The sequence below is a fragment of the Lissotriton helveticus genome, chromosome 2_1 (assembly GCF_964261635.1).
Source record: "Lissotriton helveticus chromosome 2_1, aLisHel1.1, whole genome shotgun sequence".
In the NCBI taxonomy this organism is placed as follows: domain Eukaryota; kingdom Metazoa; phylum Chordata; class Amphibia; order Caudata; family Salamandridae; genus Lissotriton; species Lissotriton helveticus.
Genome location: NC_136059.1, coordinates 251,141,735 through 251,160,231, shown reverse-complemented (window position 1 = coordinate 251,160,231; position 18,497 = coordinate 251,141,735). Strand labels below are relative to the sequence as shown.

The 18,497-nt window shown below is 43.7% G+C and overlaps 1 protein-coding gene across 1 annotated transcript in view; it reads left to right on the top strand.

Annotated features, from left to right (window-relative positions):
• The first annotated feature begins 12,326 nt into the window (after nt 1-12,326).
• The window catches only part of IER3IP1 (immediate early response 3 interacting protein 1), a 31,333-nt gene continuing 25,162 nt past the window's right edge, over nt 12,327-18,497 (top strand). Inside the window, exons 1-2 of the mRNA XM_078674774.1 lie at nt 12,327-12,573; nt 16,812-16,913. Coding sequence (XP_078530900.1) covers nt 12,483-12,573; nt 16,812-16,913 — 193 coding nt within the window. The 5' untranslated portion in view covers nt 12,327-12,482. The remainder of the gene's footprint in view (nt 12,574-16,811; nt 16,914-18,497) is intronic.

Here is an 18,497-nt window from a genome sequence, read left to right as displayed (position 1 = left end):
GTGAAAGACGGAGTTTGTTCTGTACTGTGTAAGAGGTTCACATGAAATTATTCTGAGATAAATTCCAAAATACATCCCAACTCTGTGATTATTTCCAAATGTGTAAGTATATTGAAATCTTATGTCATTTCACCATCAACTAGCTCAACTAATGCTCTATTGACCAGAGAAAAGAACTCTTTGATCAGTTAAAGATTAGTTGGGGACTAGAGGTAACTAATCTGGAGAATTACAAACACATGACCCCAGCGTTTTTTGCCAGAGTGTTGTGAATACATTTATGGGCCCAGGTGAGTATGTGGTGTTAGATTACCTGTTGTCAGTAACCCGCTGGATCACAAGTTTTATACTAAACATCATAGGTTGAAGAGAACATTGATTAATTTGTTTCCTGACTTCGTGAATTGTCCACCAAATGTACATTTGGAGCTATGACAGATGAGCTCATTAGGGATCAACTTACAGTTCAAGGCTCTAATAAGAAGATTCAGGAAAGGTTATGGGCTGCCAAGAATCCGAGTCTCAATGATGCTATAGGCATAGCTAAAGTCTTAGAGGAGTCCAGTTTGTGTATGAAGGAATTAGAGAAGACTGAACAAAAAACAGAGGTCTCTGAAGTGAGTGCTGTTAATAAATGTCCTCAAATCAGTACTTCTCGCGGTAAACCATTAGTTCAAAGAGGTAGGTCTTTACCCCCTCCTGCCTCTAATAAGTGTTGCAGTCATTGTTGTAGCCTTAGCCATGGTTCGGATTCTACATTTTGTTTTACACAGAATAAGGAATGTTTGAGGTGTGGCCGCTTCAGTCATTTTGCAAAAATTTGTAGGTTGGCCCATAGGGGTAAAGTGACGTGTGTCACCAAAGATGAGTCTCAAATTGTTGAAATTCCCGACAGGCTTTTATGTGTTGATGGAGGTGTGCCTGATGATGGTGAGGATGACTCACGCAGACACCAGCCGCGGCCGGTAGTGGAAGTACCGGCCGGGTGGTGACTTGCGGAGGGGGAGGGGCAGGGTGGGGCGTTAGTAATGTATGGATTACGGACTTTAAAAGGTAAGTAAACATAAAAATAAATAAAATTAATTTCATTGTACACACTGCATCACCAAATGCGATGCAGTGTGTGCAACGAAATTCGTTTTATTTATTTTTATGTTTACTTACCTTTTAAAGTCCGTAATCCATACATTACTACCCCCCACCGTGCCCCTCCCCCTCCCAATGTCACCGCCCGGCCGGTACTCCCACTACCGGCCGTGGCTGGCAGACACAACAGACCTAAAGCGTTATTTAGAAGTAAATGGTAAAGAGGTGTCACTAATGGTGGACAGTGGTTCCAAATACATGGTTATTCCCAAGATTTTATTCACACGTTTTTGGGGAGGTACCTTTTTGGAATCCGAAGACATCTCACCCTCTGGATATCCAGGTGAGACAATTGACATCTGGGGTTCATGTTATCTCAGTTTGAGTTTGGAGGGAGGACGATTTCAGGGAAAGTCTATGTTTCAGAAAATGGACCAGCCATTCTCAGTTGGGTTCACCAATTTGACTTACACATTAAAATTGACACAAGAGCTCCCATGCAAGTTATGGTGGTTGATGATGATTCCCTCGATAATATTTTGAGTAATTTTAAGTATGTCTTTAATGATAGCTTGGAACTCAAGGAGAGGGGGCTCTTAGACCCAAAGGAATGGAGCACCCACAACCATAAGGTAAAAAAGAGATTTCCTTTGGGTAGGATACAACTTCAACTTTTCACACCACTATCACTAATCATCCACACCAGTTTTAGAAGCACACGAGTGAAGCACTTATAAATGAACTAATAAGTTTAGTAAAAATATTAAATTTGTCTCAATATAGTGGCGTATTCATAGTATACCACAATTCAATGCGGCTGCGATGAGACCCAGGGGGATGCTATATCCGTCGGAATAAAAAGCCATGAATATATGCACCCGACCGTGTAATAATAAATTGACACCTACCAGTGAAGTTTCAACTAAACAAGAAAAGCATTGAATGGTGGTATACTATGAAAACGCCGCTATATTGAGACAAATTTGGATTGATTCTCAGATGACACGAAGATGGAAGATGACTGAGGTTGACCAACAAACAAATAGTTGTCAGATAAAGACTGGATAGAATTAACAAGGAGCACCCTTAAACTCCTGATTATCGGTGCAAAGAGTTTAAAAGTCAACATTCGAGTGCAGGTTTGCACCGGTCTGACATATAACAGATCTTGTTTTTTAAATGTTATCAAATAAGGAGAACAAAGTACTTATCCTGAAGATGGTGGCTTAAACACGAATGTGCCACAGAAACGCGTCGACGCCTAATTGAGTGGTGTTAAATTGGGCAGGAGTCAGCATCAAGTGATAGACAGGAAATGTATATCTGTGCTCTATGCTGTCTATATGTTTAGCCCAATTAACACAGGAATGACATAGTGTACTGTCTTTTTTAGTTCCTCCTTGTAGTATGGTGTTTTAACTGTTTTTAATGCTATGAAATGATGTTGTGTGATTAAAGTATGTTACACCTGGCATCTTTGGCATGGTTTCCCCTATCTTTTGGCCTCTTCCTCTTGTATTTTTTATGCTGTGCTGGATTTCATTTTTGCTGGTTTAGATGCTTTGGGCACTTTGCTACTGCTGTTCAGTGTCAAAGTGCAAGTGCTCCCTGTGTAAATTGTTATTGAGATTGGTTATCCATGATTGGCATATTTGTGTCACCAAGAAGTCCCTAGTAAAGTGCACTAAGTGTGCCATGGCTGGTGATAACAAATGCTACTAGTGGGCCTGCAGCACTGATTGTGCCACCCACATGAGTAGCCCTAAAATGGTGTCTCAGGCCTGCCACCGCAGTGCCTCTGTGCAGTCTGTGAGCTGCCATGTCCTCCTGGTCAGTGTCCCCACTGGCCAGGCCTAACCCTTCCCTTTCTGTACACATAGGTCATCCCTATGGAAGGCCCAAGGTATACCCTTGGGCAGGGTGCAGTGTATGTGAAAGGTAGAGCATGTACTTGTGCAGGTGACATGCTCTGGTAGTGAATTACAGCCATTTTTGTTTTTCACAATTGTAAGGCTATCTTGCACCATAGGCTATCATGCGGAATGCTGGCTACAGTGGCTAACAGTATATCTTCCCATAGGAGCAAGATAGGACATAAAAGTCTGGTATCCCTGAACTCAGAATTTAATAACACATCATTTAGGAAAGGTTGTTTTTAAATCCTGTGTTTGAGGACAGAAATTTTAGAAAGTTGCTGTTCTCTTGTCTGTCCCTTCTGTGTACCTTGGCCTGTTTGTGAAGTGGCTGTCTGGTTTGTGAGTGGCAGGGGCTGGGAGCCCCCAAGAGGCTGGCTGAGTCAGCCCTAGGCTGAATGACTGCGTCTGCATCTTGAGTGGTGAGAGCGGATAGCACCTGGGCCTGAATAGGGCTGTGCCTGCCTTCCACAATGCTAGCTCCACCTCCTGCTGGGCGGCTGATGACCCTGCCCCTCTCCCTGAAAGGAAAGGAGAGGCCAGGAAAACAAAGTGTTCAAGGAACACCCAGAACTGGTTCAGACCGGGCTCAGAGCCCTCCTGCACAAACGGATCAAAGACTTTTAGGGGTATAAGTACAGGACCCCTGACTACAGAAAATTAGATCATCCTGGAATCAAGAAGGAACCTCTGCCAAGGGGAAAGCTGAAACTGAATGAAGAAGACTGTCCTGCTGTTGCTCTGTTGGACTGACCTGCTGTTGCTTTGCTGCCAAGGAGAGGGGAAGGGCTTTGCTTTTGGTGCTGTGTCCCCTTGCTTGAAGGAATCTCCAAGGGCCTGAGAAGAGTTGGCTCCCTGTAAAGAAGTCCCAGGAACAAAAGGACCTTACCCCCAGCTTCCCTGAACTCTGCTGAGAGAGTTCTGTCCTTCCTAGAGTGCTTGGGCCAGTTGTGGTGCCTCTGGAAGTTGTACCTGTGTTGGGAAGCTGGAAACCAAGCTTTTAAAGACTTTCTGCAAGTTTTGTCGCATTGCTCGCTTGCGGAGCGCATCCCAGACAGTGCGAGGAAATTCCCGCCGCTACGAAGGCCGATATCGTTGCAGCGCCTGTTGCCGCTGCCAGAGTCGTCGCATCCTTCATATGCGGGACGCACCAGACCGGTGCGGGAAGATTACCATCGCTGCGAGTGTCATCGCAGAGCCTGGGTGAGATCGTCGCACCGCTTGCTTGTGTACCGCATCACGTCGCTGCGAGTGTCGTCGCAGAGCCATCGCTTCGAGGAGCTGCAAGAGGAAGATCCCCGCTGGTCCACGCATCGTTGCCCCGGAGATCGTCGCAACTCCAAAGATCATCGCATTGTGCCTTTGCAAGCTTCTTTCACTACGGAACGTCCGCACCGGGATCCATACAAGGTATTGCATCCTCCCCATACAGACCGGAGTCACCGCATCACGCCCGCTACATCCAGCGGGGCTGTCGCATCGCCTCCCCAAGGTCCCAGTTTCTGTTTTGGAACTTTGTCACATCGAAAGGTACTGTTGGCTAAACGTGATGCAACTGTGAACTTTTCACGCAACTGTGGATTCTTTTATCGCAACTTTAAGAACTCTTTTGAAACCATAACCTTGAACTGTGTATGTTGGATTTTTGTCGGTTTGGTCTTGTGTAGTTTAGATTAAATACTTTTATTTTTCTAAACTGTTGTGGAGTCAGTTTGTGGTGTTTTCACTGTGTTACTGTGAGTGTGAACTGTGTTAGTGGAGAAGTGTGGCTCAATGGTTAGAGCGGCAGACCCTGATGCAGAGATCTAGCCCGGGACCAGGGTTCAATTCCCCGCCTCGGTGGGTTTTGGGCTCAAAATTCCACGGACCTGAAAATTCTCGCCTCGGTGCCTATTCCAATCATGGAGTCCCACTCTGCAACTCTGGGCAATAGCTTGCTTAATCTCCACAACGGCCCCCACAATGCTAAGGATGTGGACACCTCACAGGGAAAGCCAGGATGGGTTCCACAGTGGTATTCGTACAAGCGCCTTGAGACCCTTGCGGGTGAGTAGTGCGCTATACAAGTTTCAATTTACATTTACATTTACAGTGTTGGTACAAATACTGTACACATTGCCTTTGATAAGCCTTGACTGCTCGTGCCAAGCTACCAAGGGGGTGAGCAGGGGTTATCTCAGAGGGTTTCCTCCTTACCCTGACTAGAAGCAAGGGTCCCTATTTGGACAGTGGCACCTACCTATGCCAACTAGAGACCCCAGTTCTAACACTGTACAATACGTATTTGTGAATTTTATTGATTTAATAAAATTAGATGAATATTTTTTCTAAACTTATTAGTTCATTTATAAGTGCTTCACTCGTGTGCTTCTAAAACTGGTGTGGATGATTAGTGATAGTGGTGTGAAAAGTTGAAGTTGTATCCTACCCAAAGGAAATCTCTTTTTTACCTTGTCTTTAATGATAAACTTGGTCTTCTGAAAGGTTATGTACATAAGATCTTGTTAAAAGAAAATGCAAACCCAGTACAGCACAAATTGAGAAGAGTTCCTTTGGTTGTAAGAGAAAGTTTTAAAGCGCTATTGGAGGAAATGCTTAAGGAGGGGATTATCGGACCTGTTGAGGCCTCTGATTGGGTTTCACCCGTCGTCATCACACGTAAGGCAGATGGCCGCCTGAGATTTTGCGTGGACTTGAGGTCCCTCAATCAGAACATTGTGGCTGACACCTTCCCACTGCCAAATATCAATTAACTGCTCATGTTATTAAAGGGTGGTAAATATTTTTTTTAATTAGACCTTAAGAGTGATTAGCATCAAATCAAGCTTCACCCGGACTCGAGATCTCTTACAACTTTTGTCACTCTTGAAGGAACTTTTCAATTTACCTGCATGCCATTTGGTCTCTTGTCTGCTGACAGCTTTTTCCAACGCATGTTGTTTCAAATTTTTAAGGGTATTCCTAATGTCTTGTATTTTCAAGACAACATTTTGTTCGGCGCATCTGTTCAAGAACACAATTCAATTCTCAATCAGACTTTATAGAGGATTGCCGATATTGGAATAACCCTGCGCAAGGATAAGAGCTCATTTCTCTCTGAAAATATTTAATACTTGGGTCACACGCTATCTGTCGAGGGTGTCAAGCCCAAATTAAGTCTTCTCGGAGCCATCGAATAAGCCCCAAGACCCATCAACAAAGACCAACTAAGATCCTTTATAGATCTCATCGAATATTATGTAAAGTTTGTTAAATCTTTTGCGAGTGTGACAGAGTGCCTCAAAGCCCTCTTGAGAAAAGGTCAGAGTTTTATATGGGGAACTAAACAACAAAAGTGTTTTGATGACACTAAGAGAGAGATTTGCAATACTGGCATCTTATCCCCTTTTGGTGCTGTCTTATCTCAAAAACATTGTGGTATGGAGAGAACAGTAACCTTTGCATCCAGGGCACTGTCCAAGTCTGAACGGAACTACTCAGTTGTTGAGAGGGAGGCCTTGGCTGCTGCTTGGGGTGTGGAATATTTTTGCAATTTTGTGTGGGGTACTGAATTCTCATTACGGTCTGATCATAAACCTCTCCTCACTATACTTTCTCCTGGTGGAGCTGGCAAAGGTTCAGCACGCTTGGCCAGGTTAGCGGCCAGACTGCAAGAATATTGTTATGTTCTTCAGTATATTCCTGGTTGGCAGAACACACAAGATGACTGTTTGTCCAGGTTGTCCATTGATAGTGTTACAGCGGAAATCCCACGGTAATCTCGCTTTGGAAAATCTAGGAAATGTGGCACCATTACCTCTGATTACCGTTCCCCTGATTTCTGCTTAAGGACGATAGATCTTTGCCACCGTTTATGACCAGGGAGCTTCTACATAAACATGAGCTATTCATAAAATGCAAATAAACATTTTAGCCAATAATGAGAGCTGTGAGTAGTTTTAAAGGGATTTATTTTCCAATCAAAATTTAAGAATCCCTGACTCTTCATTCAGTAGTCAGGTATCAATCAGGTTACAGAATTGATAACAGAAAAATTAAGTTAGCACAAAGCATCATTACTTGCAAACAGCGCGTTCCATAAAGAAAAGAATTCCTATTCTAAGACAATGGGGCTCAAAATGATGTCAGTCTGAACTCCTGAAGAGTCCTAGAAGCAATAGTGAGTTAACATTTAAGCTGTTTTAGTCATTAATAATTGCAGAATCTCCCATGAAGAGAAATCAAGCATAGAGCAAATAAGCCTTGGCAAAGCCAATTAGTAAAAGCAAAAACCAGAATGAAACTAAACCTACATCTAATCTGCCTACATTCTGCTCTCCATCAAGGTCTGCCCCCTCCTTCTCTGCATCTGCAAATCACTTCTGTCCTCCTCCCTTCATTTCTGTGTCGGAGTCTGAAACTCCTCTGCAGCCTTGCATCTCTAAATCTCTGTCTGTCTGTCTGTCTCTCTCAAGAGTTTCCGAAAGTCTTCCTGCCTGCGTTCTGGAAAGCGTCCTCTCTCCTCTCCTTCTCTTCTCTCTCAAACTCCTAACTAGGAACGTGGTTATCAAATAATAATGTTACAAAGCAAGTGGCATGACTTTCTCTTCCTCCAACTGGAATCCAGCATTCTCCAAAATGATGCCACCACCCATCAGCACATTCATACGTCATCTCTCAGACAGGCTAAGATCCTTCCCATGTTACACTCTGCATCTTATTTAATACAATTTCATCTCCTAACCTTCCTTTAAAAATAAGACATTCTATTTCTAACTACACACATAACATGAGCTGCAAAAGAACCTTTTTTAGCTAAGCAAGAAACATTAAACTTGTAATGCACTTTTAAAATACGTGCTATTCTGTTCTCACGAAAGCAAATAATTAAATGAGGCTTTGTTCAACATTTCCTGCAACTACAGAGATAAAGCTCAGAACGAGGTCACAGCTGTAAATTATGCCACTGTTCTCTTCAGATGGAGAGAAAAAGATTTCTTTGCTTATCTTGAAGGTCGACAGAAACTCTGAGAGCAAGAGCTGTATTACAAGCTGGTTCTGTTTCTACATTTTAAAATGTTGGCTAATTCAAATACAAGTTATTTTCTACTAATGCACATTTTAACACTTTCACAAGTTAGAATCACATTTTCATAGTGAGAACAACATCTAACTAAACACATTCAAATCAAGCTATTAATTACTCACACATGGGTTACATAAACTGCTAAATGAAAGTGTCTGTCTAAAGTCTGTAAATTTCGAAGCTCATGTTTTCACTCTGTGGCACAAAAATCTGCGTGTCACTTTTCAAATGCAGTTTTTCATTTCTGAAGCAAAGGCAGGTTTTCCATTAGTAAAGAAAGCACAGGTTTAGGCTCTTTCAGTAGTACACAGATACCGGTCCTAGGAAGCTTGTTTCCGGTCCAGGGATGACATGGCTTGGCAGTTCGGGCTGGACTGTTCCCATGAGGCACAGGGTCAGACTGATTTGCATATAGCCATGTCTGAACTGGGGTGGCAGAGTGGGCTAAAGAACGGTGATGGATTAAACCCAGATCTTTTGACTGGGTGTGAGTGTTTGATTGATTCAGATGCTCCGTCCATCACCACCCCCTTTTGTACCGCTTTTGGCCGCCATAAGTGTGGCAGGGTATGCTCAGACGTGAGTCCCTTGCTCACTTTGCCACTGGATTCAAGCGAGCCGGGCTGAAGATGGCTGGAATGCCAGAAACCGGTCCTCGGAAGCTTGTTTCCGGTCCAGGGAAGACATGGCTTGGCAGTTCGGGCTGGACTGTTCCCATGAGGCACTGGGTCAGACTGATTTGCATATAGCCATGTCTGAACTGGGGTGGCAGAGTGGGCTAAAGAACGGTGATGGATTAAACCCAGATCTTTTGACTGGGTGTGAGTGTTTGATTGATTCAGATGCTCCGTCCATCACCACCCCCTTTTGTACACAGATAGAAAACCATCAGGATGATCCTGTTACCTCTGTGGAGGCTGTTGTGTGTGATGGTGCAGGTGCGTTTCCCCAGGAAGAATGGAATGTGGAAATGTCTAGAGACAATACGCTTTGTGAAGTGATGCATCTTGTTTCTTATGGAAGAAGAAGAGACAGCTGCGTCTCTGCACCTGTGCGACCTTTTTTGAAAGTGTTGGATGAATTGTCTACGTATGGGAAAAATATACTTATGAGGGGTGACAAGTTTGTTTCCCCTTTTGGTCTAAGAAGAAAAATTGTTCAGATGGTACATGAGGGTCACCTGGCCAGGGTTTAACTCAACGCCATGTCAAGGCCCAATTTTGGTGGACGGGCATGGACAGTCAAATTACCAATTTTGTAGTCAATTGCAAGGCTTGCACGAAGAGTGAAAAGAGGCTCAAAGTAAGCAACCAAGTGGCCATTGGCCACATCTCCAATCCTGACAAACCTTGGCATAGTGTGTGCATTGATTTCATCGGCCCGATGTCTGATTTGGATGAAGATTGTAAGTTTGCCCTTGTTTTGGTATATATGTTTTCTAAGGGGCTGTCTTTAGTGTTTTTGAGGGAGATCTCTACTATTTCAACCATTGTAAGTCTCAACAATTTTGTCAGGAAGAAGGCACTCCTTCTTTTCTTATCACAGATAATGGTACCCAACTGGTTTCCCAAGATATGGAGACTTTTCTAAAAAGCATGGAATCCCTCACTATCGCACCTCTCTATACAATCCCCAGTGAAATGGTATGGTCGAGAGGCCAGAACTTTGAAGGGTGCCATACAAATGGCAATATCTTCAGGCTTGGATATCAGGAAGGCTGTGCAAGATCTAGTGTGGGCCCATCGTACAACCGTACAAGAAGCTACTTCCAAATCACCATTTGCGATTATGAGAGACAAGCTCCCTGGGAGCAAGATGGTTCCTTCATGGTTAAAGGAGTTGGTACACAGTTCTGGTTCTCCCAATCCGGAAGATCTAAGGTTTGCACGCTCCAAGGCTTATGTGGTAGAAGGTGACTGATTTAAGATTAAATCTAGGCGCACGACTAGAGGTCTTTCCAAATTTAAGGGGCCTTACAAAGTTCAACGTGATTTTGATTTTTATGTTGTACTTCAAAATGGTGAGCGCTGGAATCGACGTAGAGTTGCGGTATATCAAAGAGGTGGTTGTGGTTCTAGTGTGAAAAAAGAGAGAGTTGTGGTGGCTACCTCTTCATGGATGATGTTGAGTTTAGCCACGGTGGGGAAAGCCAACAAGTTCCTGTAACACATGAAGAACCTATTTTTACCAGTAGCAGTGAAAAGAGCACCACTGTTGCTATTGTTGATCATGGTGCAATCTCGAGGTGGGTAGAGTTTGCAGACCACCAAAGTATTTAGGGGATTATCCTTTGTAGTCTTCCTTGTCCTGCTCTTCATTTTGTTTCAGTTTCTTTTCCTTTCTTATTTCAGCTGTTCTTTCCTCCTTTTTGTTTTTGTTTTGTTATTCAACAATAGGGGATTTTATGTTATGTTATGTTATATATATTTCTATAGCGCTCGGCTGCCCCAGCAAAGGGGTGTCCCGGCGCTTACACCAATGCAAAGAGAGGGTTGCTGCGGATGTTGGTTGCAACTTATATAACATAGACATTTTTAGCAGAAGAGGTGGGTTTTTATAGCTTTCCTAAAAAGCAGAAGGTCATTCAGACCGCGGATCTGGGGAGGTAAGGCATTCCAAAGCTTGGCTGCCAAATACCGGAAGGATCGGCCGCCCATCCGTGACAGCTTGACACGGGGGATGACTGCAAGGTTCTGTCCTTTCGAGCGCAGAGTGCACCAAGGTGTATACGGTGTTCATAGCGGACTCAACATGGGTGGAGAAGCGGTTTTAAGGATTTTAAATGCAAGACATAGGGTTGTGAAGTGTATCCTCTTCTCTACCGGAAGCCAATGGAGTTTGGTATGGAGGATGTATTGTGATGAGCTTGTGCCCACGGGAGCTCCAGGACACCTCGTGTCCTCAAGGTCTCGTGTACACTCTTCTATTTAATGCTAGGTTTGAACTGGGAGTGGGGAGACGGTTGTGGTAAAAGGCGGAGCGCTGTTGCCTGCCAGGTGTTGGTTAGCTTTTCTCCTGTGTTACTTTTTTTTATTTATTTTTTATCATTTTATTAAGGCTTAAGGACCAAGTAGCGGTCACTTCCTGTGTTACTTTTCAATAAAGTATTCTACTTATCACTCATGATGACTTGAATGCTACGTTTGTTCACCACGCTGTCTCACACTATTGACATCACTCATGCATCTAACAGCCTAGCAGTTTCACACTGCCAACAATAGTCTTACATGCCACACAGACTAGCAACCACACAAAACTGGAAGCCCTCTCACACCTAAAAAGCCATTCTGGAGCTACAAACTTAACGGTATCACAACACTTTTTGCTAGCATTTGCACTCTTTGCCAGCAAATACATGGTAAATAGCCAGGTGTTAAGTGACTTTCTGAACTTACAGAGGTCCGACGACTTTCGCAGAGAAGTTGGAAAGTTGTTCTCTGCCCCTTGCCCGAGCAAGTCTATATTTATTTTGCGTTAGAAGGCTAGCTTCTGTCAATTGCAACAGGTGACAGGAGCAGTACCTCCTAAACTTACTCTGCAGATAGACAGGCTCTGTTTTGTGAAAAGCCCTGCACACAATTCAGAGATTTCAAATGAATCCTCCTTGCTACCATTAACAAATACAATTTATTTCGCGCTGATGAGGCCAATGAAATCAGTGGAAGCGACAAGGCCAAACAATCTGCAGCATTCTGTACACGCGCCAAACATTTGATCAGTCGATCTGAAGCACCCAGAAACAACGACTTGCAATAGTCCAAACGACTCATTGATGAGTGTATGTACCTACATGCTTGCTAGAAAGCACCTCTGCTGTTTTGTTACAAATGTGAGATTAGTTTAAATTTAAAATTTCTATTGCAAGCGTATGGCTGCCCCGTTTATGCGGTATATATTTTTTCTTTTTGTATCATATTCTTGCACTAAAAATTTAAAAAAATATACCCATTGCACAAGCTTGCCAGAATATTAGCTTTACCAAAGCGTGTTGTGAGTGGTCGTGCGCCAAAACAACTACTGTCAGCACCTGCCATCTGCATTATGTGGTGAGCCAGGCCAGCTTTTTCCTTAGTGTCATAACGTGATTTGCATTGATGTCATCGCTGCGTTTTAAAAGTAGTGATGTCGTTTTGGTAATTTCATCTTTTCAACTGTGACTGAATTCTTCAGTCCCACGTTCAAAGATGGCCGACATAGTTTGCTATGAAAAAAAGACAATTTCAAAGTCCTTTTTCCGTTTCAGCACGTCAGGCGCCATTGCGCGTGGTATTGATTTTCCCTGGGTCCGTGCAGTGAATTCCGGAAGTGGTTGGAAGAGTTCAGGAGTTAGGTTTGAAGTTGAATTTTGCCTCGCTCGGCTTTCCGTCCCAGCTGTGCCACGTCATACCTTTCTGTGGCGGAGGCGCCGGGCTGTCAACATGGCTTTCACCCTGTACTCTCTCATCCAAGCGGCTCTGTTGTGCGTGAACGCCATCGCCGTGCTGCACGAGGAGCGCTTCCTCAGCAGGAGTGAGTGAGAGGGAAAGGTGGTGGGGAGTATGGGGAAGGGCGGTATAAGGGCCCCCCCTCCGCGGGGTAGAAACATGTGCCAGCTGGGCTCGTGAGCGGACTTCCAGCCCCATCTCATCCCTTTCAGCGTTGATGGGCTTAAGTCACCTGAATGTTCCTCCTCTTACGAGAATGTATCTTTGCGAGAAGGCCATGTTATTTCGAGCGGTGATACTTTGTTTAGAATAGTGTGTTTTAGCTCTACTTGAATGAAAGTATTCCCTCACCTTCGTGCTACTGGCTAGTTTGTGTTTAGTTCTGTTTCTGTTGGAATGCACGAGGGAATAATTAACGTATGAAAAGTACAATCCTTCATCATTCTCTGCGTCAAATTCAGATCTGTAATTCCTATATCTTTTCTATACAGAAAGCATGTTGTTTGCTATTTTTTACCCAGTAATATCAAAACCTATACAGAGAACGATTTGATGTTTACAACACAATGTGTTTATAACACATATAAGAGCATTTGTGAATACAAATTAAAGTCCGGGCCATTGCTTTGCCAATGCTTGTACTCGATTGGCATTAAAATGACCGGTATTTTACAGGCTGTATTTTTCCAAAGATGGATTAAAAAAGAATTAATCTAATACCAGCTTTTTCATCAGCTGATAGAAATCCATCCTCAGCCATATGCAAATCAGTCTTGACCCTGCTCTTCATGGGAAAGGTCCAGCCCGAACTGTCAGACCAGGCCCTTCCTGGATCAGAAACAAGAATCCTCGGACCGATTTTGGGGTATCTCTCCTCGTCAATCAGGCTGTCTTCAATCCAGTGAGCAAGGGACTCACGTCTGGGAATACACTGTGAGACTTAGGAATAGTGAAGAAAATCATTAAATCAAGGAGTCAGCTGAGATACAGCAATGCCACCCAATCATAAGCAAGGGTTTGATTGAAAGCCCACACCATTTATGTTTTAAACCAGTGGTTCCCAAACCTTTGACTCCTGAGGACCCCCATTGAGTCACCAATGGAAGCCGGGGACCCTCAAGCAATTTGTAGGATTTAAATTTCAAACAATCAAACAGTCATTCGGAAAACAATTAACACACATGTGCACACAAAACAAATACTCAAATTACTAATGATTTTAGGGGCATATTTACAAGCCCCTATCACCATGGTAACATCACTTTTTGAGATGTTCCCGTGGCGATAGGGGCTTTGCCTTATTTACAAGGCAACGTTAAGCCACTTAACGTGGCTTAACGGTTCCTTGTAAATAAAACCCCCTTTCACACAATGCTTAGCGTGAAAGGGGTGGGCAGTGGGTGTTGCAGTGAGCGTTTACCCTGCAATTCCCATTGATTTTGACGCTGCCCCCTATTTACAAGAGCAGCGTAAATGGGAAGCAGCGCCAAAATGAAGACAGGGAAAACCTGGTCTTAACTTAGCGAAACAAGGAGAAATGCTTAATTTCTCCTTGTTTTTGCAAAACGTTTTGGATTGTTTATGTTCAGGAAGGCAACCCTTCCTGCACATCAACAATCTTTAAAAAAAATGACATTTTGTAACTTCCATGTGTGATGCATTAAACAGCACACATAGAAGTGACAAAATGACATTTCAAGATTATTTATGTGCAGGAACCTTCCTGTACATAACCTGTGCAGGAACCTTCCTGTACATAAACAATCTTCGCCTGTTAAGTTTAGCGCCAGCACAAGGGAAACGCAGGGCTGTACCATATTCTTGTAAATATGGTGCAGCCCTGCGTTTCTGAAATAGTGGAGTGTGTTGTTAAGCCAAGGAGGCTGGTCTGGAGAAGCACAAACTCAAGGAGTGCTGGTCTGGAGAAGCACAAACTCAGGATTCAGAACATAACACAGTGGTTAGCATTGACTTTAACTATAAAAATGTATTTCCACCCAAATAAACCTTTTTAGAAGCATCAGGATACTGAAAGACTGAGAAAAAACATGTCACTAACTTGTACCTTGCAGTTTGCAAGCAGCTGTTTGATGACAGTTTTTTGGTCACTGTGCTAGATTACGATTGTCACTTATGAACTGCACTGTAACAAAAGAATCTCTCTGACAAAAGCAGTAACCCACTGACCGATGCATATCAAATACTGTTTTTTAAAATGCATGGTACACGTTCTTTGCAGTAGGCATATTACCCCTCTGTGCTACTGGGACTCTGGGAGATCGGCTGTCTTGGGACGGTGTGGAACTCTTTTAAGTCTTTTCTGACCAACCGCCGACAAGTGGTCTGGGCACCCCCGTTTTCCGCCGAAATGCCGCCGCTGGAGGTTGGGGTTCCTCAAGGGTCCATCCTGAGCCCCACCCTTTTCCACATCTATATGGCCCCTCTAGCGGCGGTGGCGGAATCTTTTGGTGCCCGGATCATATCCTATGCTGACGACACCCAGCTCCTTTTCACGTGTAACAAGGGTGAGTATTTTGACGGCGGCCGGATTAAGGAATGCTTGGGCGCTGTATTTGACTGGTTTCAGAGGCATAGTCTGAAGTGCAATTCCGATAAGTCGGAGCTGCTTTTTTTCGGATGCCCGCCAGATCCATGTTGGAAGACATGGTGGCCCTGCGATATGTTTCCGCCTGATGCTGCCTCGTCAAAAGCCAAAAATCTAGGTGTCCTGTGTAATGATGATCTCTCTTTTAGACCCCAGATCCTAGGGCTGACAGGGAAATGTTTCGGCATCCTGAAAACGCTGCGGAAGTTTCTTCCTCTACTATCCCTGCAACATAAAAAAATTACTGTCCAGGCCTTGGTAGGCTCGCGTCTTGATTACGCGAACGCTCTCTACCTTGGCCTTCCCAAATATCTGATGGCACGCTTGCAGGTCGTGCAGAATTCGGCTGCCAGAGCCATCTTTGGATTACAGCGAAGGGCAAGAGCCTCGGAGCTACTCGAGAGACTGCATTGGCTCCCGGTCTCTAAGAGAATTACTTTTAAGGTCCTGACCCTGGCCTTTAAAGCCCTCCATTTGATTGGCCCAAAATACCTCGGGAAGCGTATGGCCTTCTATGCCCCCAGGAGGACTCTAAGGTCCGCTTTGCTGGCTAAAGCCTTTGTTCCCACCATCAGACGTGCACGCACTGGAGGTCGTTCCTTCCGGTACCTGGCACCTCGATGCTGGAATGAGCTTCCCTTTTCCTTGAGAACAGCCAATAGCTTACTTTCTTTCAGAAAGGAACTGAAGACCTGGCTTTTCTCCCAGTAATTCTCTGTCGGCCTGCGGTCGGTGTTGTGTTGTGCATTTTTCTTTGTAGTTCTCTTTGCCTAAGCGCCGGGACACTCTATGGAGTAGCCGTGCGCTATAGAAGAGACTTTTATAACATAACATAACATAACATATATTAGTTCAGTCACAGCTGCCACTGGACAAAACTCTCATGTCTCTCCAGCAGGGAAATTAATCACTGTCATTATCTTGACACTTTTATTGTTCTTTGAAAACTGCTAATTAAACAAGATACTTTGCAGTGCTTTTAAAACTGCTGTCTGCGGACCCCCTGGGAATGTGTCAGGGACCCCTGGGGGTCCGTGGATCACAGTTTGGGAAACACTGTTTTAAACAGTAAGTCTGGCCTATGAACAGCAAAAAGTGTATATATTTGAAACTTAAAAAAACTGCATACAGGGAAAGGACACCAGGTGGTACAAAATCAAGAGCAAAGGTTAGGAGGAAAAAAGTTAAAGGTGCGTAACTTTATCACAAGAAAACAACCAACAGGGGATTGGAGATATTAGGGTAGGAGTAAAAACATTATGATCAGTGCCAGGAAGAGCACCAATAAAGAAGATGCCCTGAAGGAGATACTGCTCCATACCATAATTCAGCGGTATCCCATTGTTCGTGTTTTCATGTTCTTTATTAATGCTGGGAGCCAGTAAACAATGATAGTTATTTGTCTTACCTTAAAAGCTATCTTTTTAAACATATTTGTCTTGCTGTTGGTCATTCTTAGTCCGTGACTTCCATTGTCATTTCCCTTTCTCCCTTTCTATTTACTTATAATTTACGCCACATTACCTTTAAATTGCAGTATGCAAACAGGTACGCTTCCCATTTGCTGTACTCTGTATGATCCACAAAACTGTTAAGGAATTCATAGAATTTGTCAAGAATTGGCTATTGTATATTTGCTGAAAATTTTATTTAAAGGCGTAGTTAAACAGTCTTACATGTAAACTTTATACAGCTAATATTGTCCTTGTATGTTTCAGTTGGCTGGGGAGCTGATCACGGAATTGGAGGGTTTGGTGATGAGCCGGGAGTCAAGTCGCAACTAATGAACCTTATTAGATCAGTGCGAACTGTAATGAGAGGTATGTAGCAACATAATATAAAAATGCAGTTTGTGGACTGCTTAAACTAATTGGACGCTTGGGAAGTATTTGCCTGAATGTGAAAATTCTACCAGTTGTAAGGGCTTTAACTTTTCATTAATTTAGAATGACAAACAGTTGTGTGTCCGCCTACCTCTCATTTCCCCTCCGCCCCTATCTCATTTAAGGAACTAGGTCCTAGTACAGATACACATATATATGTACATATCCTATTGATCAACGGGTGCTCTGTTCGCCTACCTCTTATTTCCCCTCCAACCCTACCTCATTTAGAGGTGGAGTGATTGCTGTGCCTCTTACTGCAGAGCTTCATCTGTTCTGCCATTTGACGCACATTTGCGGCTGGCCAACTGTACAGAATTGTCATCTCCATGGTGATGAAACGCTCAACCCATTTAGAGTGAGCTTTCAACATTTTTGTCTCTTATTCAACACCATGCATTCTGGCCCTGCACATGAAACACAATAGATTTCCCTTGACCTATTGGTAGAAACCTCGGGGAAATGTATGTATGTATGTATGTATGTATAGGTATACTTATATAGCGCAATTTCTGTCACCCGACGGGCATCCTGGCGCTTAGACTATCCTGACACTTACACATACATGATGTTTTCCAGCAGCAGATACATTTACGTTGCCCTAGGAAACAAGTGAGTTTTCAGGGCTTTTTTAAAAATAATTAAAAATTTTCCAGACCCCTCAGACCTAGAGGAAGGGAGTTCCACAATCTTGCAGCCGCAAATCTAAAAGACCGACCGCCAGTCCGGGACATCAGAATCTTAGGTACGACCACCAAATGAGATGAGGCTGAACGTAGCAGTCTAGAAGGGGTGTACCAAGAAAAGAGGTCCCGCAAAGGGGGCGGACCCTGCCCATGTAGGGCCCTAAATACCAAGCACAGTGCTTTAAAATCAATCCTCTGGGAAACTGGTAGCCAGTGGAGGTCCCTAAGTGCCTTAGCAGAGGAATCCAGGTGTCGACGTGAGAGGGCCAGTTTGGCGGCAAAATTCTGCACCCGCTGTAATTTACCGACGAGATTATCAAAAAGTAACCCCAGCTTTTTTGGTTTGCCTTGGAAAATGTAGAGAATCCCATGATACTGAGCAATTCTATTGAGACGGTCTAGCCCTTATGGTAGTGATCTCTAAATGTGGCTGCCAAGTCCCATCAGGACCTCAGACTCCCAAGGGGCTTAGTGGGCCAGGCACCACTCCAACCCAAAATGAGGTTCCATGGTAGAAAGAATGAGGCTCCAAGTGCAAAGCTCCTTTGTCAGGATTGGTAATGTGTGTGTATACCCTATGTTTTTTGGGGCGGGGAGGGGTTAACGTAAATTACTTTTGAAGAAAAGTGAGACAGACACAGGCTATCAGATGGTACATTTTACTTACAGGTTTTTATTTTAAAACGGTTTACAATGGTTTTCATTTTCTGCTAGATGTTTATTTAATTTGGCTAATTGTGCTTTTCAATAGTGAAAAAAGCACAAGAAAATATTGCCTCGCAAAGGCATGTATGTATTCTTTGAATTTATTTTCAGAAGAAAAAGGGTTTAGAAT